Source organism: Ambystoma mexicanum, chromosome 8, assembly GCF_040938575.1.
Source record: "Ambystoma mexicanum isolate Mex_15411 chromosome 8, UKY_AmexF1_1, whole genome shotgun sequence".
In the NCBI taxonomy this organism is placed as follows: Eukaryota; Metazoa; Chordata; class Amphibia; order Caudata; family Ambystomatidae; genus Ambystoma; species Ambystoma mexicanum.
Genome location: NC_090929.1, coordinates 306,740,227 through 306,758,628, shown reverse-complemented (window position 1 = coordinate 306,758,628; position 18,402 = coordinate 306,740,227). Strand labels below are relative to the sequence as shown.

Here is an 18,402-nt window from a genome sequence, read left to right as displayed (position 1 = left end):
GGGCAATGAACCTGGAATTAACTTTCAAAACTTCACCTCTACAAACATTGTTATATATGATATTGCTGCCAAAATACATTGTCCATTTGTCAATGCCTGTGGCATTAAGTAAACATTAAATAGCACTGTAACCTGAACACCACTGTCAGTAAAAGTTTACACAACCATCTGAGGGCTGTGCAACCATTTTACCTAATGGTAGAACAATAAATCCTACCTAAAGGGAACCCAACACTCTATAAAGGAAGGTAGCAAGGCAGATCAGGCAGGCTTTGGGAAGGAAAGCAGGCTGGTAGGTCAGTTCAGTGAGTTTACAGAGATAACCAAAGAAAACACCACACACACTGGTACACTTACATATATACTGTAAGGATGAAGAAGGAAGACTGACACAGAGGGGTCATGGTGATTATTAAAAACTTTTTTTCAAGTGAAAAATTGAAAAGAAAACCCTATCTTACCCTAACTCCAAGAGGAGGTTCCCTGCTTCAACTGAAATAACTAGTGTCAGAATGTCCAAAGCAAAAGTGACAAATGTCCAATGTCGGAATCATATCTCTGTCCCTTACACTCAAGTTGTAACTAAATGAAATATGGTGTTTTTAACTCCTTTCTTTTCTACGTATTAGTTATATAATTTGGCTCACCACATTCTTTATTCACTTGTTTTACCACACTACATTGTGTAAGTGTGCAGAAGTAGATGTGGAACCCAGAGGTGGTATGCTTGTATGCATAACGTTTTATTTAATATAAAGTAAAGAAAAAACCCTCTCTGTCCCTATAACTAAAAGGGTGTTTCCCTGCCTCCAAACCATCAAAAGAAAAATAGCCCACTGTCTTATGTCGCAAACCTATTTCCGTCCCTCACACTTCAAAAGAAAACTATATAACTAGCTTCACCCTGATTCCAGAAAGGTGGTTCCTTCCTTCTTGGTTGTTTTTAGGCAGTTCATGACTGTTGAGGTAATCTCGACTGTTATAGGTAATCTCCTCCTTCCCCTGGCCATCACTAGGCCTTCCAATATAGTTAGACACAGATGGAGGGGGAGGTCTCTCTTCCCCACGCCTTCTTAGGCAACTCTTTACAGTTCTGCCAAGATGCGGGAAAATATCTCCCTTCCCCAAGCCTTTCGGAGGCTTTCTTTTAATATTCCCAATGATGTCTCTGGTTTTGCCAGAGGGTATCTCTCTTCCCCTGGTCTTCTCTTGACATTTGCCAAAGGGTGTATCTCTCCCTTTGATGTTCTCTTCCCATTGGGTCGATCCCAGACCCCTTTCTCAGGCTAATGTCTCTCACTCAGGCCCGGTTCACTGTCCTGTCAGGTTTTGTTTCACACACATATTCCTCCATCCTTTCAGCATTCAGGTCCCAGTTTATAATGTCTCTTAATCCGACCCGGTTCAATAAACTGCCAGGCACTGTTTGACACACAAAGTTCTCTGGAATTCTTCCAAGTACTGGTACGAGGAAGATGACTTTTGTACTCTTGATTGTTTTCAACAATTGGTTTTGCCCCGGGGATATCTTTTGCCCGCCTTTTTCTCCTCTTTTCTTCTTCGTGTCAGTATCTACAGAGCCATAACTTTCCAGGTTGTTCTTAGGCTTTCTCGTCACAGTATGGTTCTCCTCATACTCTGCGTAAAAGGTACTATGAGCAGAAAGAGTAGGCACATCTGATTGAGTGTTTTGATCCTAACAGTGTGTGGGGATGTGGTTTTGGGGGTAGAGTGATAATTGTTATACCGCGTTCTCCTTTGATTTTCTTCCCTTCCTCCACAGACGGGGTCCGACTCCCATGGGATCATCCCGCTGAGCACCACCCCCAGGGGGACTATCGGATAGTGGCCTCCTCTTGCGGGCCCCATGGGAAGGATCCCCCGTCCCCTTAAGGGAGGAAGTGACGACATGAAGTGATTCGTCACAATTGCTATTTTTTTTATTCTCTGTTTTAAAAGTGAAGTGTTAATGTTCTGTAGCCAGGGCATCCCGAAATTGAACAGGAATAATAAAGTGAAACCAACAGCATTACTTTTGGGAAGAGGGGAACCCAATTCACAGGTGATTAATTAACATATCTACTTTCTGTTAGAATGGCGAGAATGTTTCTAAGGAAAGTAAGACTTTGAGAATACTTAGGTGCACAGCTTATTCAAGGTACGTAAATCCTATATATACTTTTCAGAATGGCAGAACATCTCTAAGTTAAGTAATAACTTCATATAACTATTGACTCTGAGAGTTTAAAGGTACCAACTAACTCATTTACAAGTAAGTACACTTTTCAACACTTGTTTTACTTTTCAAGGCAGACCCTTTCAATTATCTAGCCCTTCCCAATTCTAGTACATGAGTTCTCTGAGGTAGAAGAGGTGATCCTAGTGGTCTAGGAACCAGCAGTAGGCATGGTGAAATAGGGTTCAGTTGCAGGCAAAGTCAGAGTTCTTGAGGTAGACTGAGCAAACAAGTAGTTCACTTTGAAAGTTAATTAGGGGCCATGGACTTCAGGGAAGACACCCTTGGAGGATTGCAGCAGTGGGCCTGGCTGAACTGGACGAGAGACCTCCCAATCATAGTTGCACCCCAAGGATACACAGGACTCACAAGAGACTAAAGGTAAGTAAATACCCCAGCCAACACAGTACCTCAGCACAGAAGAGTTGCTGTAGCAGGAAGACTTCAGGATATGCAGCCAAAAACCCGATCACTATATTCCTTGCCAGGAAGACAGAATACAGGACCCTGGATGGGCTTCTTCAGCAGGGATTGACACAGAAGGCTTCAGGCAATGGTTTCTTCGTGGCTGGACGCGGCTCTGTGGATTTGGTGCCTTTTCAGGAGCATTGAAGGAAGACATAATATCACTGGTCGGGTTCTCGTAGTTTGCAAGGTATAGCACTGTGGTGAGGGGACTTTTCTGACTCTATTCACGTCTCTGGATGTCTAGCAGGAAGTTTCAGCAAGATTTGGAATTTGGAAGACCCCGCCCTGTACAATCGTTCGAGGTCCCAGGTTATACAATCGTTCGAGGTCCCAGGTTATTGGGATATTGCAGCCCCACAAGGTCGTAGCACAATGTGGGATAGCTGAAAATGCAGGTCTTCAGGCTAGTGGGTCTCATCAGGCTCTGTGTCGGGCTGTCATTTTCGGAGTCCCCAGGTCGATTGAAAGCAAGGGTAACAGCAGGCTCCAGTTACACAGCCGGCTCTCTGGTCGCTTCAGCCGCGTTTTCTTCTTCCGCTTCAGTTTTGGTTCCAGTGGTCGACTTGTCAGCAGCTTCCAGGTTCTGAGTTTTTATTAGGAACTACAGCACAACCTCTGCATTCTCTCCCCGCATTTTACAGCAAAGGGTGGTCTGGCTGTCCAATCAGGAAAGACAGCCCACCACTGGGAGTTATCTTTCAGGCAAGGTGGAAGACAAAGGGCTGTGGAGTTTTGGACTCCTCCCTCGCTTCCTGCCTTTCCAGACACTATGGAGCTTGGGCGGGGAAATCACAGGATTCCCGCCGAAGACAAAACAGCCACGGAGGTCGTTCCCGCCTAGAATGGCATTGGAATGGCAAAAGAAATGGTGAAGAAAGGGGGCCCTTCTGTGCATTACTGAGGCCTAACTTTTAGCCTGCGAGTTATAAAGACTAAATGTCATAAAGGTAAAACCACTTCCACCAGCCATTCATGTAAAACTTGCATTTGTAACAAAATGTTCTAATGCTTGTTAATCTGCTTAGAATCGCATGCTGTGCATATAGTCCGACATGCAGTGGTCACCGCAGAGTATTGCATCTTGTCTTTCGAGAATCAAAAGGGGACGTCGACATGGGTGTGCCTGTAACACTATTCCTAACGTGACATGTAGTGAACCCAAAATCCCTCATGCGTCGAGGTGCCTAAGAGAGTTTTTTTTCCGCCCAGCATTCTGGTCGCCTTATGCGGAGCTCGTCCTGCTTTTGTTCTTTTCGACCTTTGGTCATAATATATATTAGTTATCGATATTACCCTATTGTCCCTTCCATCGACGGCTGTTCCAGTTCTCCACCGAAGACGGTCCACGGATCTTTGAGGGATGGTGTCCGGTCGGCACTGCCGACCACGTGGCCGGGCCTTCTGGCCATCCCACACAGTAGGGAGAGTGGGGTCGGGATGGACCTTTCCCTTTCTCATAATGCCTTTGCCTTTCCTCGCTCTTTGTTACCTGGGTCTATTCATCACAGTTTATTTCCTCCGCTATAGAGAGGACTCCATTTAGGTTTTGTCCTGTTTGCAGAGCCAAATTCCCTTGGTAGGATAAACCCTGTAAGTGTAACCAGTGTTTACCCCCTCAATCACGACGAGTCGGTTTGTGCGGCTTGAAAGCTCCTGCGCCTAAAAACTTTGAAGGAGCGCAGTGTTAAGTGGTGGGCGGCCTATGGAATGTCTCAGGCCGAGTCTGGTTCTCCCAATGCCACAACCGCCGATTGAGACGAGGGGTTGAGTGACGAACTAGCCTCCGATACGGAGGTGATTGACCTCTCGGCTGAGCACACTCGCTATGTGTCGTCTGTCCCCAGCCCCGCTAGGCAAGACCTAGGTCCTGCTATGGGGAATGTACACCCCAGTGACATAGACGCACATGTTACCTACACTAAAGAGACAACACCAGGGACGTCTTAGACTAAACAGTAAAAACGGTCCATAGCGCCAACAGGCACACCAAAAGCTTCGCCCCTGCCCGCCGACCGTCAGGGTCGGTAGCCCTCCCCACAACCGCAGGTGCGCCTTGCGACTGGGCCTACTAAATCAAAGGGTGCTGACCCCAATATCCACCATCCCGTCGAGACGCCTCGGAAGAAGGCGTCCACGACCGAAAAGGCCCCAGTTCTGCCGAAAGTAGTCGTGCAACCAGAGGCCCGTACTTCAGAACTTCCCGATGCTGAAGTGATTACCGAGAGCATCGCCGGGATAATTTCAGCAGATTCTCTCAAACAAAGCTCCAAGGATTCATCGAAACCCAAGGACAATCCCAAGGATTCGGCGAAACCCAAGGATAAGCCTAAGAATTTACTGGAACCTATGGACAAACCTACAGACAAACAAAAGGACATGCGTCAATGGATTTCTTCGGCATTGAAGAAAAAACCGCGACGTTTGCAAACCGAGGATCCACTAGATGAGCCCTTCGCACCCCTGGACCACTCTGGTTCATCTGTTTGGACCAGAGAAAAATTTGAAGGATGTATGGACAGGCTAGAGAGATTTGTGGAACTCTCTTGAGAAGTCCACACCCAAGAGGTCTAGGGAGGAACCCCCCCACCCCCTCTCCCTATGGGTAAACTGCAGAGGGTCTTTGACCCAACTCAAGATGAGGAAGAGGAGGAATACATTTATGACCTCACTGAGGAGGAGGCTCAAAATTAAGATCCCTTTATTGACTCTGAGGAGGTCCATTTAGACCCCACTGAGGGTTGGGGGTTCAGGGAGTAGACCCAGACTCAATTGATTCTCGCCCTTGGCAGTCACCTACTCCAAATCCAGAACCTGATGCCTTGTGCCTGGACTCCCCTCCAACCATCCCCACTAGGCAGGCCTCCCCGGTAGACGATCAAATGGCTTTCAATTCCTATTGAGGAAAGCTGCAGAACACTTTAACATTGCTACTCAGGAAGCCGTTCCAGAGGCTGATTTTGTGGAGGACATTTTGAAAGAAAAACCTCCTGCCAGCCAAACTATTCCTCTACTAAATTCAATTAAAACGAGGTTGGTCCCTTCTTTATTAACAACTGCACTTACTAGAGCATTGAATCCGAGGGTAGAGAAGCTTTTTCGGCCCTCACCATCTGACCCCCCCTCTACATTAGGGGTCATTCTACTCCAGATTCATTCGTTGTTATAACTACCAGGAAAAGAGCAGGGGTTCCCCTATCCACTGGGGAGGCACCCCCTGACAAGGAATGTAAGGGACTTTACGCTTTGGGGAAAAGGATCACTGCGCCGGCGGCTTACTCCACTCGCATTGCCAACAATACAACATTGTTAGCCAGCTATGCTGATGCTCAATGGGCCAAGCTGAGGAAGGCCTTCAAGAAGTCCCTGAGCCACTGCGAGCCTGTCTGCTCTCAACAGTGACAGAGGGCAGGCAAGTTAACCAAAGTATGTTAAAAAATACTTTGTATGCAGCAGAAACGGCCGGAAAGTCTTTGGCTCAAGGTACCCTCCTGAAAAGGCATGCAGGGCTAAGAAACTCTGGGTTCAAGCCAGAGACACAAGCTTCACTTATAAATAAACCATTGGAGGATACTAATTTATTCAGGAGCTTGACACCCTTAAGGCTCTGGATCAGATCACCCAGAGACCTTCACAAAGAAGGGGGAGCGGGAATAGACGTTCCTTTCGTGGGCAAGGATTCCCTCAAAATCAATACAGCTCGGGGAAATACTGGTCCTCTTCCCCAAACAACCAGTAATTACAACAACCCATATCCCACAAGGGGGCAACTGTAACGCTCACCTGATTCCCGTAGAGGCGCCGGTCTTGACTGGGCGTATACCGTATCTGCAAAGGTGATGTGTAACACACGGCTGGCTCTTTGGGCTGGACCTCTGTGCACTGTATGTCTGACTTGAAGGGTAAGATGTCTGCAGATAGAAAATATGGGATTAAGGAACTAGGTTATTGAATGTCTCTCTTCTTCCCTTTCTCTTCTCCTGTAGAACCCCAAAGGTTAACGCTCTCACCTTAGGTAAGTGAACGCCGTGCTCTCCATCTGCCTCGGGGCAAGGTGCTGTAACCAGTTTCTTCACTGGATAAGGGGAGCAGGCCTCTTGACTTCAGAGGACTGCTGTCCGTCGTTTACTGCACGAACGGTAAGTTTCGAGTAATTCTAATGTCTTTAAAGTCTTTAGTAATGATGTTTCTTGTTTTGCAGGGTTCCGGCGATGGCGGATGACGGGCTGAAGTGAGTTGAAGATGGAGCCCGTGTGATGAATAGCAGCGCCTGGAAGCACGTAAGTAAGCGCTTGTTGCCTGCTTCACGATGCGCTCTAACTGTCTTTTTATTTTGCAGGTACAAGTTCGGAGCGGCTGCAGGGTGCCGGAATACCCACTGGGTTAGATGTGGAAAGGAGTAATGGCACGTGACTATTAAAGTTCCCCAATGTCTTTAAACGCACCTTGTTTTGTCTTTCAGATGCGGGCTGCAGCGCCGAAGGCCTCCGGAGCGTGCAAAGAGTTGGTAAGCTTTTGTCTTTCAGATGCCGGAATGCAGTGTGAAGACCTCCGGAGCGCACGAAGAGTAGGTAAACCTTTGTCTTTCAGATGCCGGAATGCAGCGCGAGGCGTTGGTGACAGCCAATGGACCAGGTAAGTGAAGAGCTGTCACTGAAGACCGTAATGCTAACCTGTTCTTTCTTGTCTTTATAGGTGTTGCTGAAGACTGGATTCAGGATGGTAAGCCTTTTTCCTTAGGCCCAGGATCAGATGCAGAAGACACGATGAGCGTTCTGCTGCAGAGGATGCAGAATAACGCAAAGCAAGATTCATCCATCGGGTGTGGTTTAAATAGCCTCCTGTAGTGCTTAGGTGTCTCCTTCCACAGCCACGCCTAGGTAAGAAAAGAGTTCCTGCTTTCCAGAAGAGTTCCAGTGTTCTGAATCTAGGGAGTGGCTCCTGCCCCACCCAACAGGAAAAGTAGTTCCAAACAGAAGAGGATCAGAGGCTCAACTGGCAGGCAAGTAAGCAGCATGGTCTGCTGCAGGTAAGTCCACCCAAGCATTATGAGCCTGGCGCTTCCAGCGCTGGGACTGGGCATATTTATGAGCCTGGTGCCACTGGCGCCAGGACTGGGTCCAAAAGGTCCCAATTGGGACTGGTTGGCACTCGGAACCTGGGTTATGGATCTGCTTCCAAGGGAGTTCGGAAAACCCTGACCTTTTGGAAGCAGAGATCATGACAGCAACAATGTGGTAAAGGAAGGGGCCAAAGCTCTACCCCTCAAGTCTCCCCGGCCTCCGGCCAGAAATGACCCGCAGTTCCGGGTCCCCTCCCCTGCATCCCCGGCCGGGGGCCGGCTAACATCGTTTCTTCGAGCATGGGAGGGAATAATTAAAGACCGTCGCCCACGAGTACTGAACCTCACAGTTCAGACCACCACGAGCAAGACGCCTGACAGCAGAACAGCTGCAAAACCTGCTACAAGAAGTCGAGACCCTGCAGGAAAAGGGCGCCATAGAGGTCGTACTTCTTCTACATGTAAATGTAAAAGGATCTCACCATGCACTCTGTACTAGATCTGCGCCCAGCAAACAAATTTGTGAAGCCCCAAAACTTTTGTATGGTCACTCTGCAAGAGATAATTCCTCTGCTCACACAGGGGGATTACATGGCAACATTGGACATGAAAGATGCATACTTTCAAATTTCTATGTTGCCTGCGCACAGAAAATACTTGAGATTCATGATTCAAGACAAGCACTATCAGTTCAAAGTACCCTTCGGCATAACTTCTGCACCAAGGGTATTTACAAAGGTACTGGCAGTGGCTGCAGCACACCTGCGCAGGCAATCTGTCCCAGTTTATCCTTACCTTGACGACTGGCTCATAACAGGTGATTCCTACGAAACCTGCCTGTCAAATACCCAAAGAACTATAGATCTTTTATTCAATCTAGGATTCTCTATCAATGAGAAGAAATCCAGCCTAGACCTCAGCCAGGTTAAACAGTTCCTAATGGCTCTAATTCGAACAAACGACAGCCTCGTCTTCCCCTCCAATGAGAGGGTCCAAAACATCCGGTTTCAAATCCCTCAATATGTAGCCTGTCGAGAGGTGATGGTAGGCAAAGCTATGCGACTGTTGGGAATGATTGCGTCATGCATTTATTTGGTTCCTCACGTGCGGTTGCGTCCAATGCAGCAGTGGCTAAACTCCAGTGGTGTCAGGCCAGCGGACAATGAGACGATCTAGTGGTTGTCTCACCAGCCCTCGTTCTCTCGCTACGGTGGTGGTTGAGGGAGAACCTCTTGAAGGGGAAATCCTTCACCACCCCCGCAGTGGAGGCCACTCTAACTACAGACGCATCTCTCACAGGGTGGGGAGCTTACCTGCTTCAACAGACAGTGCACAGAGTTTGGTCGTCAGACATAGCATAGAACCACTTAAACCTGTAGGAACTATTAGCAGTATTCAAAGCACTGAAAGCTTTCCAGACACAACTGTAGGGAAAGACGGTCCTGATCCTCACAGACAGCACCACGGCCATGTACTATCTGAACAAACAAGGGGGCACTCACTCTCCAGGGCTGTCCAAACTGTGCTAGAACATTTGGAAGTGGGCTCTCAAACACGTGTTCCTGTTGTCACAACATGTTCCAGGGGAACTCCATCTTCTGGTACATGTACTCAGCAGAGATTTCCCACTGCCCATGGAGTACGAATGGCGATTACACAAAGACATCATCTCCAACGTTTTTGCTGAATGGGGCTTCCCAGAGATCGACTTGTTCGCAACCCTGGAGAACGCTCAATGCCAAGATTACACCTCCAGGTACCCCCAGAACCGTTCCAAGGGGAACGGACTCTGGATAACATGGTCTGGGAAATTTGTTTACGCTTTTCCCTCGACTCCCCTACTCAACAAGATAGTGCACAAGATGCACCAGGGACCAGTCACAATGATATTGGTGGCCCCCATGTGGGCCCGCCAATCCTGGTTCATCTCCTCCAATGAAACTGCCTTGCCCGTACAACATGTTGTCACAAGACAAGGGAGAGACACTTCACCCATGCCCGCAGACATTGAACTTAGCGGCCTGGCTCCTGAGGTCATAGTTTGGGCACCTGCAACTCCCTCAGAGATGTATGGACATACTCAGGGAGGCAAGAAAACCTAACGCACAATATTTCTATTCCAGTAAGTGGAAACATTTTGTCATCTGGTGCAACTCCAAGAGCATCAACCCCATTGACTGCTCTTCTATACATATTGTTTTGTACCTGACTCATTTACTTGACTCAGGCCTAGTCTTTAACTCACTTAAAGTTCACTTAGCTGCTCTTTCAGCCTACACTACATCCCAACAGAAGGTGTTGTGGTGGAAGATACCAGTTGTTATTAAGACTTTCATGGAGGGAGTAAAAAGAATCCACCCTCCCATTTCTAACCCAGCTCCCAGATTGGACCTAAACGCAGTGTTGACTAGACTTAATGGGGTCTACTTTCAAGCCTATGCATAAAGCAAGTCTAAAGATCTCACCTACAAAACTGCCTTTTTAATAGCCATTACTTCCTTTAGGAGAGTCGGTGAACTACAAGTGCGCTGTTCTAGACCACTTTGTAACAGTTCAGAGATAAGGTGGTTCTGTACACTCACCCTAGGTTTGTGCCTAAATTCATTTCAAAGTTCCATGTGAACCAATCCATAGAACTACGAATGTTCTTTCAGAACCCCTCAAACATGGGAGAAAAAAGCCTGCACACACTGGATGTACGCAGAGCAGTCATGTTTTACATGGAAAGAACTCGACCACTAAGAAAAACCAATCAGTTTTTTGTTTCATTGGCAGCAGGTAGAGAGCGAGACCCTGTCTCCAAATCTACTGTCTCTGAATGGATTGTCAAATGCATCACACTCTGTTTCTCTCTTGCTAGAGAGAACTGCCCTTCAAGCCTAGAGCACATTCTACTCGAGGCACTGGGGCTTCCATAGCATTCATTGGAAATGTTCGCCTAGAGTCCAATCGCAAAGCGGCAACCTGGAGTTCTGTACACACCTTTTCAAAACACTATTGCCTAGACACTCATTCTAGGTCTGATTCTCAGGTGGGACAAGCAGTACTAAGGCATCTTTTCTCTACTGTTCCTTCTCACATCCCACCACCAACTCCGGGTACTGCTCGCTAGTCTATGCACAGCATGTGATTCTAAGCAGATAAACGAGCATCAGAAGACATACATTACTTACCGTAAAAGCATTTTTGATGATTGTATCTGCTTAGATTCACATGCGCCCACCCTTCCTCCCCGCTCGGATGGAAGGAACATAGATGTCTTACTACTTTCTAGCTTTTCTGTACTCACTCACGATAGTCATAAGCTCCCTCACAGCAGAAAAAATACAATCGGAGGGATCTCGACGCGTGAGGGATTTTGGGTACACTGCACCTCACGTTAGGGATAGTGTTACAGGCACGCCCATGTTGACGTCCCCTTTCGTTTCTCGAAAGACAAGATGCAATACTCTGCGGTGACCACTGGAATCTGGATTATATGCACAGCATGTGAATCTAAGCAGATACAATCATCAGAAATGCTTTTACGGTAAGTAATGCATGTCTTACCAGGTAAATAAGAAAGGGGATACATTGTATCCCCCAGCATTCCAAGGTTTGGTCTGCTGGCTCACTATATTAAATGTAAAGGGAGAAGAACATCCCTCTTTGCTACTTGGGGACTGTAGTTCACCCAAGTACATAAGAGAAATTAACAGGGGAGCCCAAAATTTGTAGGAAACTATATGTTCAACCATACACTATGGAGAGACGTAGAAAGGTCACCCATGAAGAGTACAGGACAAGGTGAGAGGGAAAAAAGATTCCCCTTCACCTAGGGACAAGGTAAAATAGTTGCCTAGTCAAAGAAAAATGTTCTGTGGTTGACACAGGTCAGGAAGATTACTCATTGATATGAAAACGTTACCCAACAACCACTCGCAGGCTCCCATGTCTAAGATTGGCTGCTCAGTCACACTACCATGAGAGTTTGGCTAGACAGTAGTGTCTTTCTCCGTTCACCGGAATAGGATGGCCTATCAATCTGTCGACACAGGACTGATACTGACTATCCATCTTTACACCCATGCACGCATGAAGGACTCTCAAACAAAGCATAATACACATTATCCCAGACAGGCCTGAGTATGCCAGTCAGAACTGTTTTTCAGGCTGACTATAGCTCCCTGTCCTGGGATATAGAGAGATGACTACCCCTTTCCCTTTTTGTGTATGCAAGTGCGAATATTCGCGTGACCCCTCAGAATTCCAGGCAAACAGACCACCTCCATTTTGTGAAATTCAGAAGGAAAAAGGACCCAACAAGTTAAAATGGATTCAACCCAGAGCTCATGAACCAGAACCACATTAGATTAGGCTTTGGATTAAGCCTGGCTGTGAAAAATAAAGTCCAAAACCCAGAGGGGACAGAGGGCAATTTATGCATTCATCAGAGAGACGAAAGGAGAAGGAAGCGAGAGAACCAAAAGTCTTAAGGAGTTAATGAGAGATAAGCCGGCTCATTCTACGTCTGATTGGAGAGAGATGCAGAGCGGTGGAGCTATGAGCATGTGGCAGAACATAAGGTGGTTCAGGAGGAGTTGAAGAAAGAGCCAGCTAACAGAAAAGAAGGTGTAGAAAAGAAATCCTTGTGCACAAGATCGTGCTGACTCATTCAGGAGGTAGTCTAGGATAGTATGTTGGAAGTAGATGGAGGACCCTCAGTTAAGGAGATGCAGAATGACAGTAGCCCCAACATATGTATATACCAGCAAATGTTCACAGCCTCTTTGTATGACCTTACTTCTGTGTTACCTTGCATTAAGCAATATCTGCTTTGTGGCAGTGTTAAAGCTGATTTCTTTATTTATGGGGCCCCAGGACTGTTGCCTCGATACAGAGTGTGCTGAGTAAATGCAGCCAAGCCCTTCTTTGAAGCAATGAAATATTGTTGGGATACCACTCCCATATTTGGTGTGCACGCTTTTGGTTCAATGCCCCGTGTATTTTTGATTGGCACCAAGAGGTGGCAGGTTTGCCCCAATATTGAGTCTGCAACCTAAAAGGAATAGGCAGCAAGTAGTTCTGGTCTACATCCCTTTTATTGTTTGGAGACGTGAGAGTGGATGTAGGGTTTGCTTTGAGAATGGCAGAAACAATCCAGTGTTGAGATCTGAGGGTACAGAGAGTGAAAATACAGAGAAGATAGTTTGCATTAATCTCAATACTTAGCGAAGTGATGTCTGAGTCCTTCAAGGGTGCGCCTGATGAAATTGAGTTGCCAGAGAGTGAATCTTGATGTGATTCAGGCATAGCGGTATCCAACTGGGAAAACAGTTTTCATCTGGACATAGAAATGAAGCATGTCATTTTTGGGGTTGGGGAAGGAGCTCTGATTGTTATGTGGATGATGAATTGTCTGAGAAGCTGGTCGATTGAAGATAGGGTGGCAGTGGGAAATGGGGGAAGAGGGTTGCAATGCGAAGAAGGTTGTGCGGTAGGGTGGGCATAGGACCTTCTGAAGTTGCAGAGGAAAGATGAGATTGAGGGTGTTTCTATGGGAGGGAATGGGCAGGAAATTAATGTTGGTGAGGTTTGTCGGCAGAGAGAATGGTAGGGAAGTGTAACTTGGAGACTGACATACAGGTTCACTCTTGAAGATAGTAGAAGAATTTGAAGGTACTTGCGTTGAGATCAATTTGAAATGACAACAATATTGGTTATCCGACATTGTGGTGTTTGGAAAAGAGGGGACATGGTGTAGTGGTGATTAAAATATTTGGAAAGTGATGAAGTTTAGGTCTGAATAATGTGTTGCAGAGTAATTTGTTTTCATCCTTGTTAATTGTTTGAACATGTGTTTTGCTGTTTGGCAGGAAAGCCCTGACTTGCTGCTATTAGTAAGGATGCTGTCTTTGGGACATGGAGCCTGGGACATGATTGACAGCCAGATATTCAGAGAGCCTAAACTGGTAGGTTTCCCTTAGAAGGTAACATTGAGTTTTATAAACTCTGCATAATGTCAAAAGCTGGCAATATTGCAAGACCAGCTCTTAATACCAGGATGTTAGATTAAAGGGGCTGGGTCGATGTCCATTTCACACCAAGATAAGTGATTGAGTAAATGTTCATAACACTATACTGATGTCTGTCTTGAACTGTAGGAACCAGAGCTGATCACAAGGTTTCTGCCACTTCTTCAATCCTTTGTGGTAGATGACTACACCTATAATGTTGACCAAAAGTTACCAACAGAAGAAAAGTCGACTATTACATACCCAAGCACTGTCCCAGATGCCTTTAGCAGGTATGCTCAATGCTTATTGACATTCTGGTGTATTAATGTAAATTTACAAATTCTGTGGAGAGAAATTGTTACTGTCTGCATGATGCATATTTTAAATGAATTGGTAAACCCTGCATGTTGCTATAACAGGTTCCTCCAGGGGAACAGAGTTGCCTGCGAAGTCTGCCTGTACTACGTGCTCCACATCACAAAGCAGCGGAACAGAAATGCCCTACTTCGACTCCTGCCTGCTCTTGGTTCGTTCAGGTTCTCCTACACAGTTTTCTTGCATTAACTGTTATGTATGTTTATTTGAGAATCTGTGGAACACTGGCTGGGTTTTGAGATTCTATACTCAAAGAGTTTGTGGTGCTCCATTGTCTTAGTTTGTATTAATCAACAGAAAACTCTGTTATGTATGACCTATGGTTACTCCTACACAAGTCCCAATCTGTGTTTGCCTTGTGCACCTCTGGTAGATCAAACTGTATATGATGCGAGCTGTATTTGGTACATAAGTTCTCAAGAAAGGGCTTGAGATGGATGCTTGCTTCCCAGGTGTACTTATACAAGTTGTTTACCTGCATTACCTGTGTCAGGCAACCACTGAGGTGGGATGAATCTGATTTGCGAGTACCAACCTACCAGTGAACATCCACTTGACCTTAATTTCGGGAAGATAATAGTTAAGAATTAGTGACAAGGCACGCACTCTGTTGCCAGTCAAGTTTTCCTGCATTGACTTCTCCAAACGCATGTTTTCATGACTCCATCAATCTTCAGGGAGGCTGTGTTTCTATACCTTTTCAGGCATGTCTTCATTTCCTTTTCAGGTGTAGCAGGTTAATTGACTATAGTGTCTCTAAGGATTCTGCTACTTGTATTTATCACACTTAATTTCTCAAAGCCAGACAGGGAGCCTCTCCTCCAATTCTCCTCACCCTCCACAACCCAGCTTAACTAAGCCTTCCTCGGAATAGCTGTACTCTGCCCTGACGGCACTTGTCTCCCTCCCCTCCCTGCAACCCCTGCTTTTGCACAGTTGCATTACTAATTGCACATCAAAATGGTTACTACTAACTAGCCTCATCATGGACACCTCTATAATCCTCTAATCCACTTGATTTTGTTGTTGTATTATCTCCTTAAGCATACGAACTGACTCAGGGAAACATATGTCATCCAGATGCATCCACTGTCTTGTTGCACTGCTTAGGTGTACATTTGCTTAATGATGGCATAAGGCGACCTGTTAACTCCATAATGAAAAACAATTAAGCATGATCATGAGCCTAACATGGCTGTTGGACTTGAATCATTTACCCTTCATGTTATGTTTAAACATGCTTCTTATTCTGAAATCTGACCAGAAGTGAACTCTATAGCCAGGCTTACATGGATGAGCGGTGTATTATTTTGTCACCGAGTACAGTCTAGCTTGGTTCTAGGACTCTGTGTTAGTTCCTGCTCAGTTTAGTTTAGGAGCTAAATCTGCATTTGCTTCAAATATTTTATTGATCTGCTTCTATTATGAGCATATAAAAGCCTGATTAGAATACGTATAGAGATCTTTTGGAGATACAGTGATACCGGTCATACTCTCCTGAACTTCTTTTGTTACACAAGTATTGCTCAAGTTTCCACACCTCGGGTGCACATTTTTACCAAAATGGCCCTGTGTTCTTTTTTTCGCCATTCCAGTGTTCCTTTTTCTGACATCCAGGGCAGGAAATTACTTTGTGTCCTTTTTATCTTCGGCACAAATCCTGTGGATTCCCCGCCCAGGCTCCAGAGTCTCTGTCAAGGCAGCAAGCGAGGGAGGAGTCCAAAACTGTGCAGCCCTTTGTCTTCCAGCCTGCCTGTGAGAGCCCAGTTTAAACTGGGCAGCTAGCTGTCCTGAAAGGACTGCAAACGCCCCCCACCCCCAAATTTGAATGTTGCATGTCTGTTTGATTGTCTGGGTTCCTGCATAAAGGTCTGATCCCAGAAGCTGAAGAGGTAGTTGACCACTGGAACTGAAGGATGATGAAGAAATCATGGCTGAGACGAGCCTGCTGTGTAACCACAGCCTGCTGTTACCCTTTCTTCCAGTCGACCTGAAGACTCAGAAAACAACAACCCCGTGCCTTGTGAGACGCACTAGACTCAAGAAGACTTGTATTTTGAGCCATCCCACATCGTGCTGCAACCTTACGGGGCTGCATTACCCAAATTCCCTGGGACCTCGAGCCAATGTGCGGTGCATGGTAAACTTTGTGGGCATCCTGCTGGACCTCCAGAGACGTGAATCACATCTGAAAAGTCCCCTCACCAGAGTACAGGACCTGCAAATGACGAGAATCCGACCAGCGATAATCTGTCTTCTTCTGTCCTCCTGAAAAAGCGCCAAATCCACAGAGCAGCATCCATCTGTGAAGAAACCCTTGCCTGAAGCCTTCTGTGTCGACCCCTGCTGAAGATGCCCATCCAGGTCCTCTCTTCTGTCCTTCTGACAAGGAATGCAGCGCCTGGGCTTTTGGCTGCAGATCCTGAAGTCGTCCTGCTGCAAAATCTTCTTCTGTGCTGATATACTGTGCTGGCTTGGGTATTTACTTAAGTTTCTTGTGATGCCTGTTTACTTTTGGGATGTTTCTGTGATTGGGAGGTCTCTTGTCCAGTTCACCGAGGCCCACTGCTGGAATCCTCCTAGGGTACCTTCTCTGAAGTCCCTGGACCCTCAGCTAACTTTGAAAGTAGAGTACCTACTTGTTTGAACAGTCTTCCTCTGGAACTCTGGACTTTTCCTGCAACTGAGCCCTATCTCGCCTTGCGTACAGCTGGCTCCTAGACACTAGGTTCCCGCTTCGCCTCTGAACTCGTGCACTAGAATTGGGAAGGGCTGGATACTTTAAGGGGTCTGCCTTGAAAAGTAAAACAAGTGTTGAAAAGTTTACTTACTTGAAAATTAGTTAGTTGATAACTTTAAACTCTGAGTGAATAGTTACAAAAAGTTATTACTTACCTTAGATATGTTCTGCCATTCTAAAAAGTATATGTTAATGTGAATGTTTTTATACCGCGCACTATCACCACCGCAGTGGTCCCCTGGTGCTCAGGCGGATCTGAAAGACCAGGGCGGGTGTAAGGGCGCGTTAGTACGAAAAAGTTTGGATAGAGCAAGGGAGCTGTGATGTGCTGATGGAAGCTTCAGTTCAGTTAACACAGTTCGCTAAGCTTTTTTGGTGTGGTATCTGGTCGGAATCCGTTGTGTGCTGTTGGATGGGGTTCTGTGTGGTGTGTTTGTTGTTGCGGTGTGGTGAACAACTCATAATCATAGTCCTAGTAGTGGTCAGCCGACACGTGTTTCGACCTTGTGGGTCTTTATCAAGGCTGAAGGTTAATTGGTGGGTCTGGCCCCGGGTGGGGTCCCGTTTGTTGTCTGTGCAGGTACTGTGTTCACAGCTTGGTTCCTCGGTGGGCCTCTAATATAATGTATCGGTGAAGCTGTTGCTTCCTGTGTGTCTGCCGGTCTCAGAGACCCACCAACTAACCTTCAGCCTTGATAAAGACCCACGCGGTCGAAACAAGTGTCGGCTGACCACTACTAGGACTAGGAGTCCACACTTAACTAATAAATAAACCTGCACTGTTTAAACCACAAAGAGCGTGGAGAATCTACTTTTCTGAAAATGAGAATAGCAAGGTAGCCAGAACCCCCTTTTTTCCTAATCCCAAAAAGAGGTGTGGGCTTCACCTCAACAAAAACCTGTGACCTTGCACCGTTATCTTTAGCAACACAAAATAACCAGAGCTTAGCGCAGGAGTGTTCCAATTCTAGGGCTCAGTCTCTTCTCTCTAAATAAATAAGACACTAAATAATAAAAAGTGCAGCCAGCTGGTGGCAAGGGTATGTGCAGACATCAAGTGTCAAGTGCTGGTAGGGGGCTGTAGGGATACAGAAACAGTGCCTGAGTGCAAGGGTTTCCAGGGGGGTCAGAACAGGTGTACAACTGGCGGGGAGGGGACCTGGGCCCAAGATCAGAGGTTAGCCAGGTAACCAGTGCAGTTTCAGGTTAAGCCAGGAGGTCAGCAGGGTAGAGGAGGGGAGAAAGCAGAAGCAAAGACGAAGGTCTTGAGGTGCTTCCGGAACCGCAGATGGTTCTCCTCGAGTTTCAGAGAGGCATGGAGGCTGTGCCAGAGGGAGGCCCCAGCAGAATCAAGCAATCTACCACCAACTCATTGCTTGGAGAAGCGACCGAACTTGAGGGAGTTGGAGGCGGATGAGCGAAGAGCTCGAGAAGGAAGATATTTAGAAAGAGAGAGTTGAAGGTATTGAGGCCAAGGCCCCCAGAAGGCCTTGTGGACAATGCATAGGGTTTTGAACTTAATCCTTGC

The 18,402-nt window shown here is 46.5% G+C and overlaps 1 protein-coding gene across 1 annotated transcript in view; it reads left to right on the top strand.

Annotated features, from left to right (window-relative positions):
- Positions 1 to 18,402, top strand: part of NELFB (negative elongation factor complex member B) — a 411,812-nt gene that overhangs the window by 196,783 nt on the left and 196,627 nt on the right. The window contains exons 8-10 of the mRNA XM_069609721.1: positions 13,619 to 13,714; positions 13,907 to 14,049; positions 14,179 to 14,285. Of these exons, the coding sequence (XP_069465822.1) occupies positions 13,619 to 13,714; positions 13,907 to 14,049; positions 14,179 to 14,285 (346 nt within the window). The remainder of the gene's footprint in view (positions 1 to 13,618; positions 13,715 to 13,906; positions 14,050 to 14,178; positions 14,286 to 18,402) is intronic.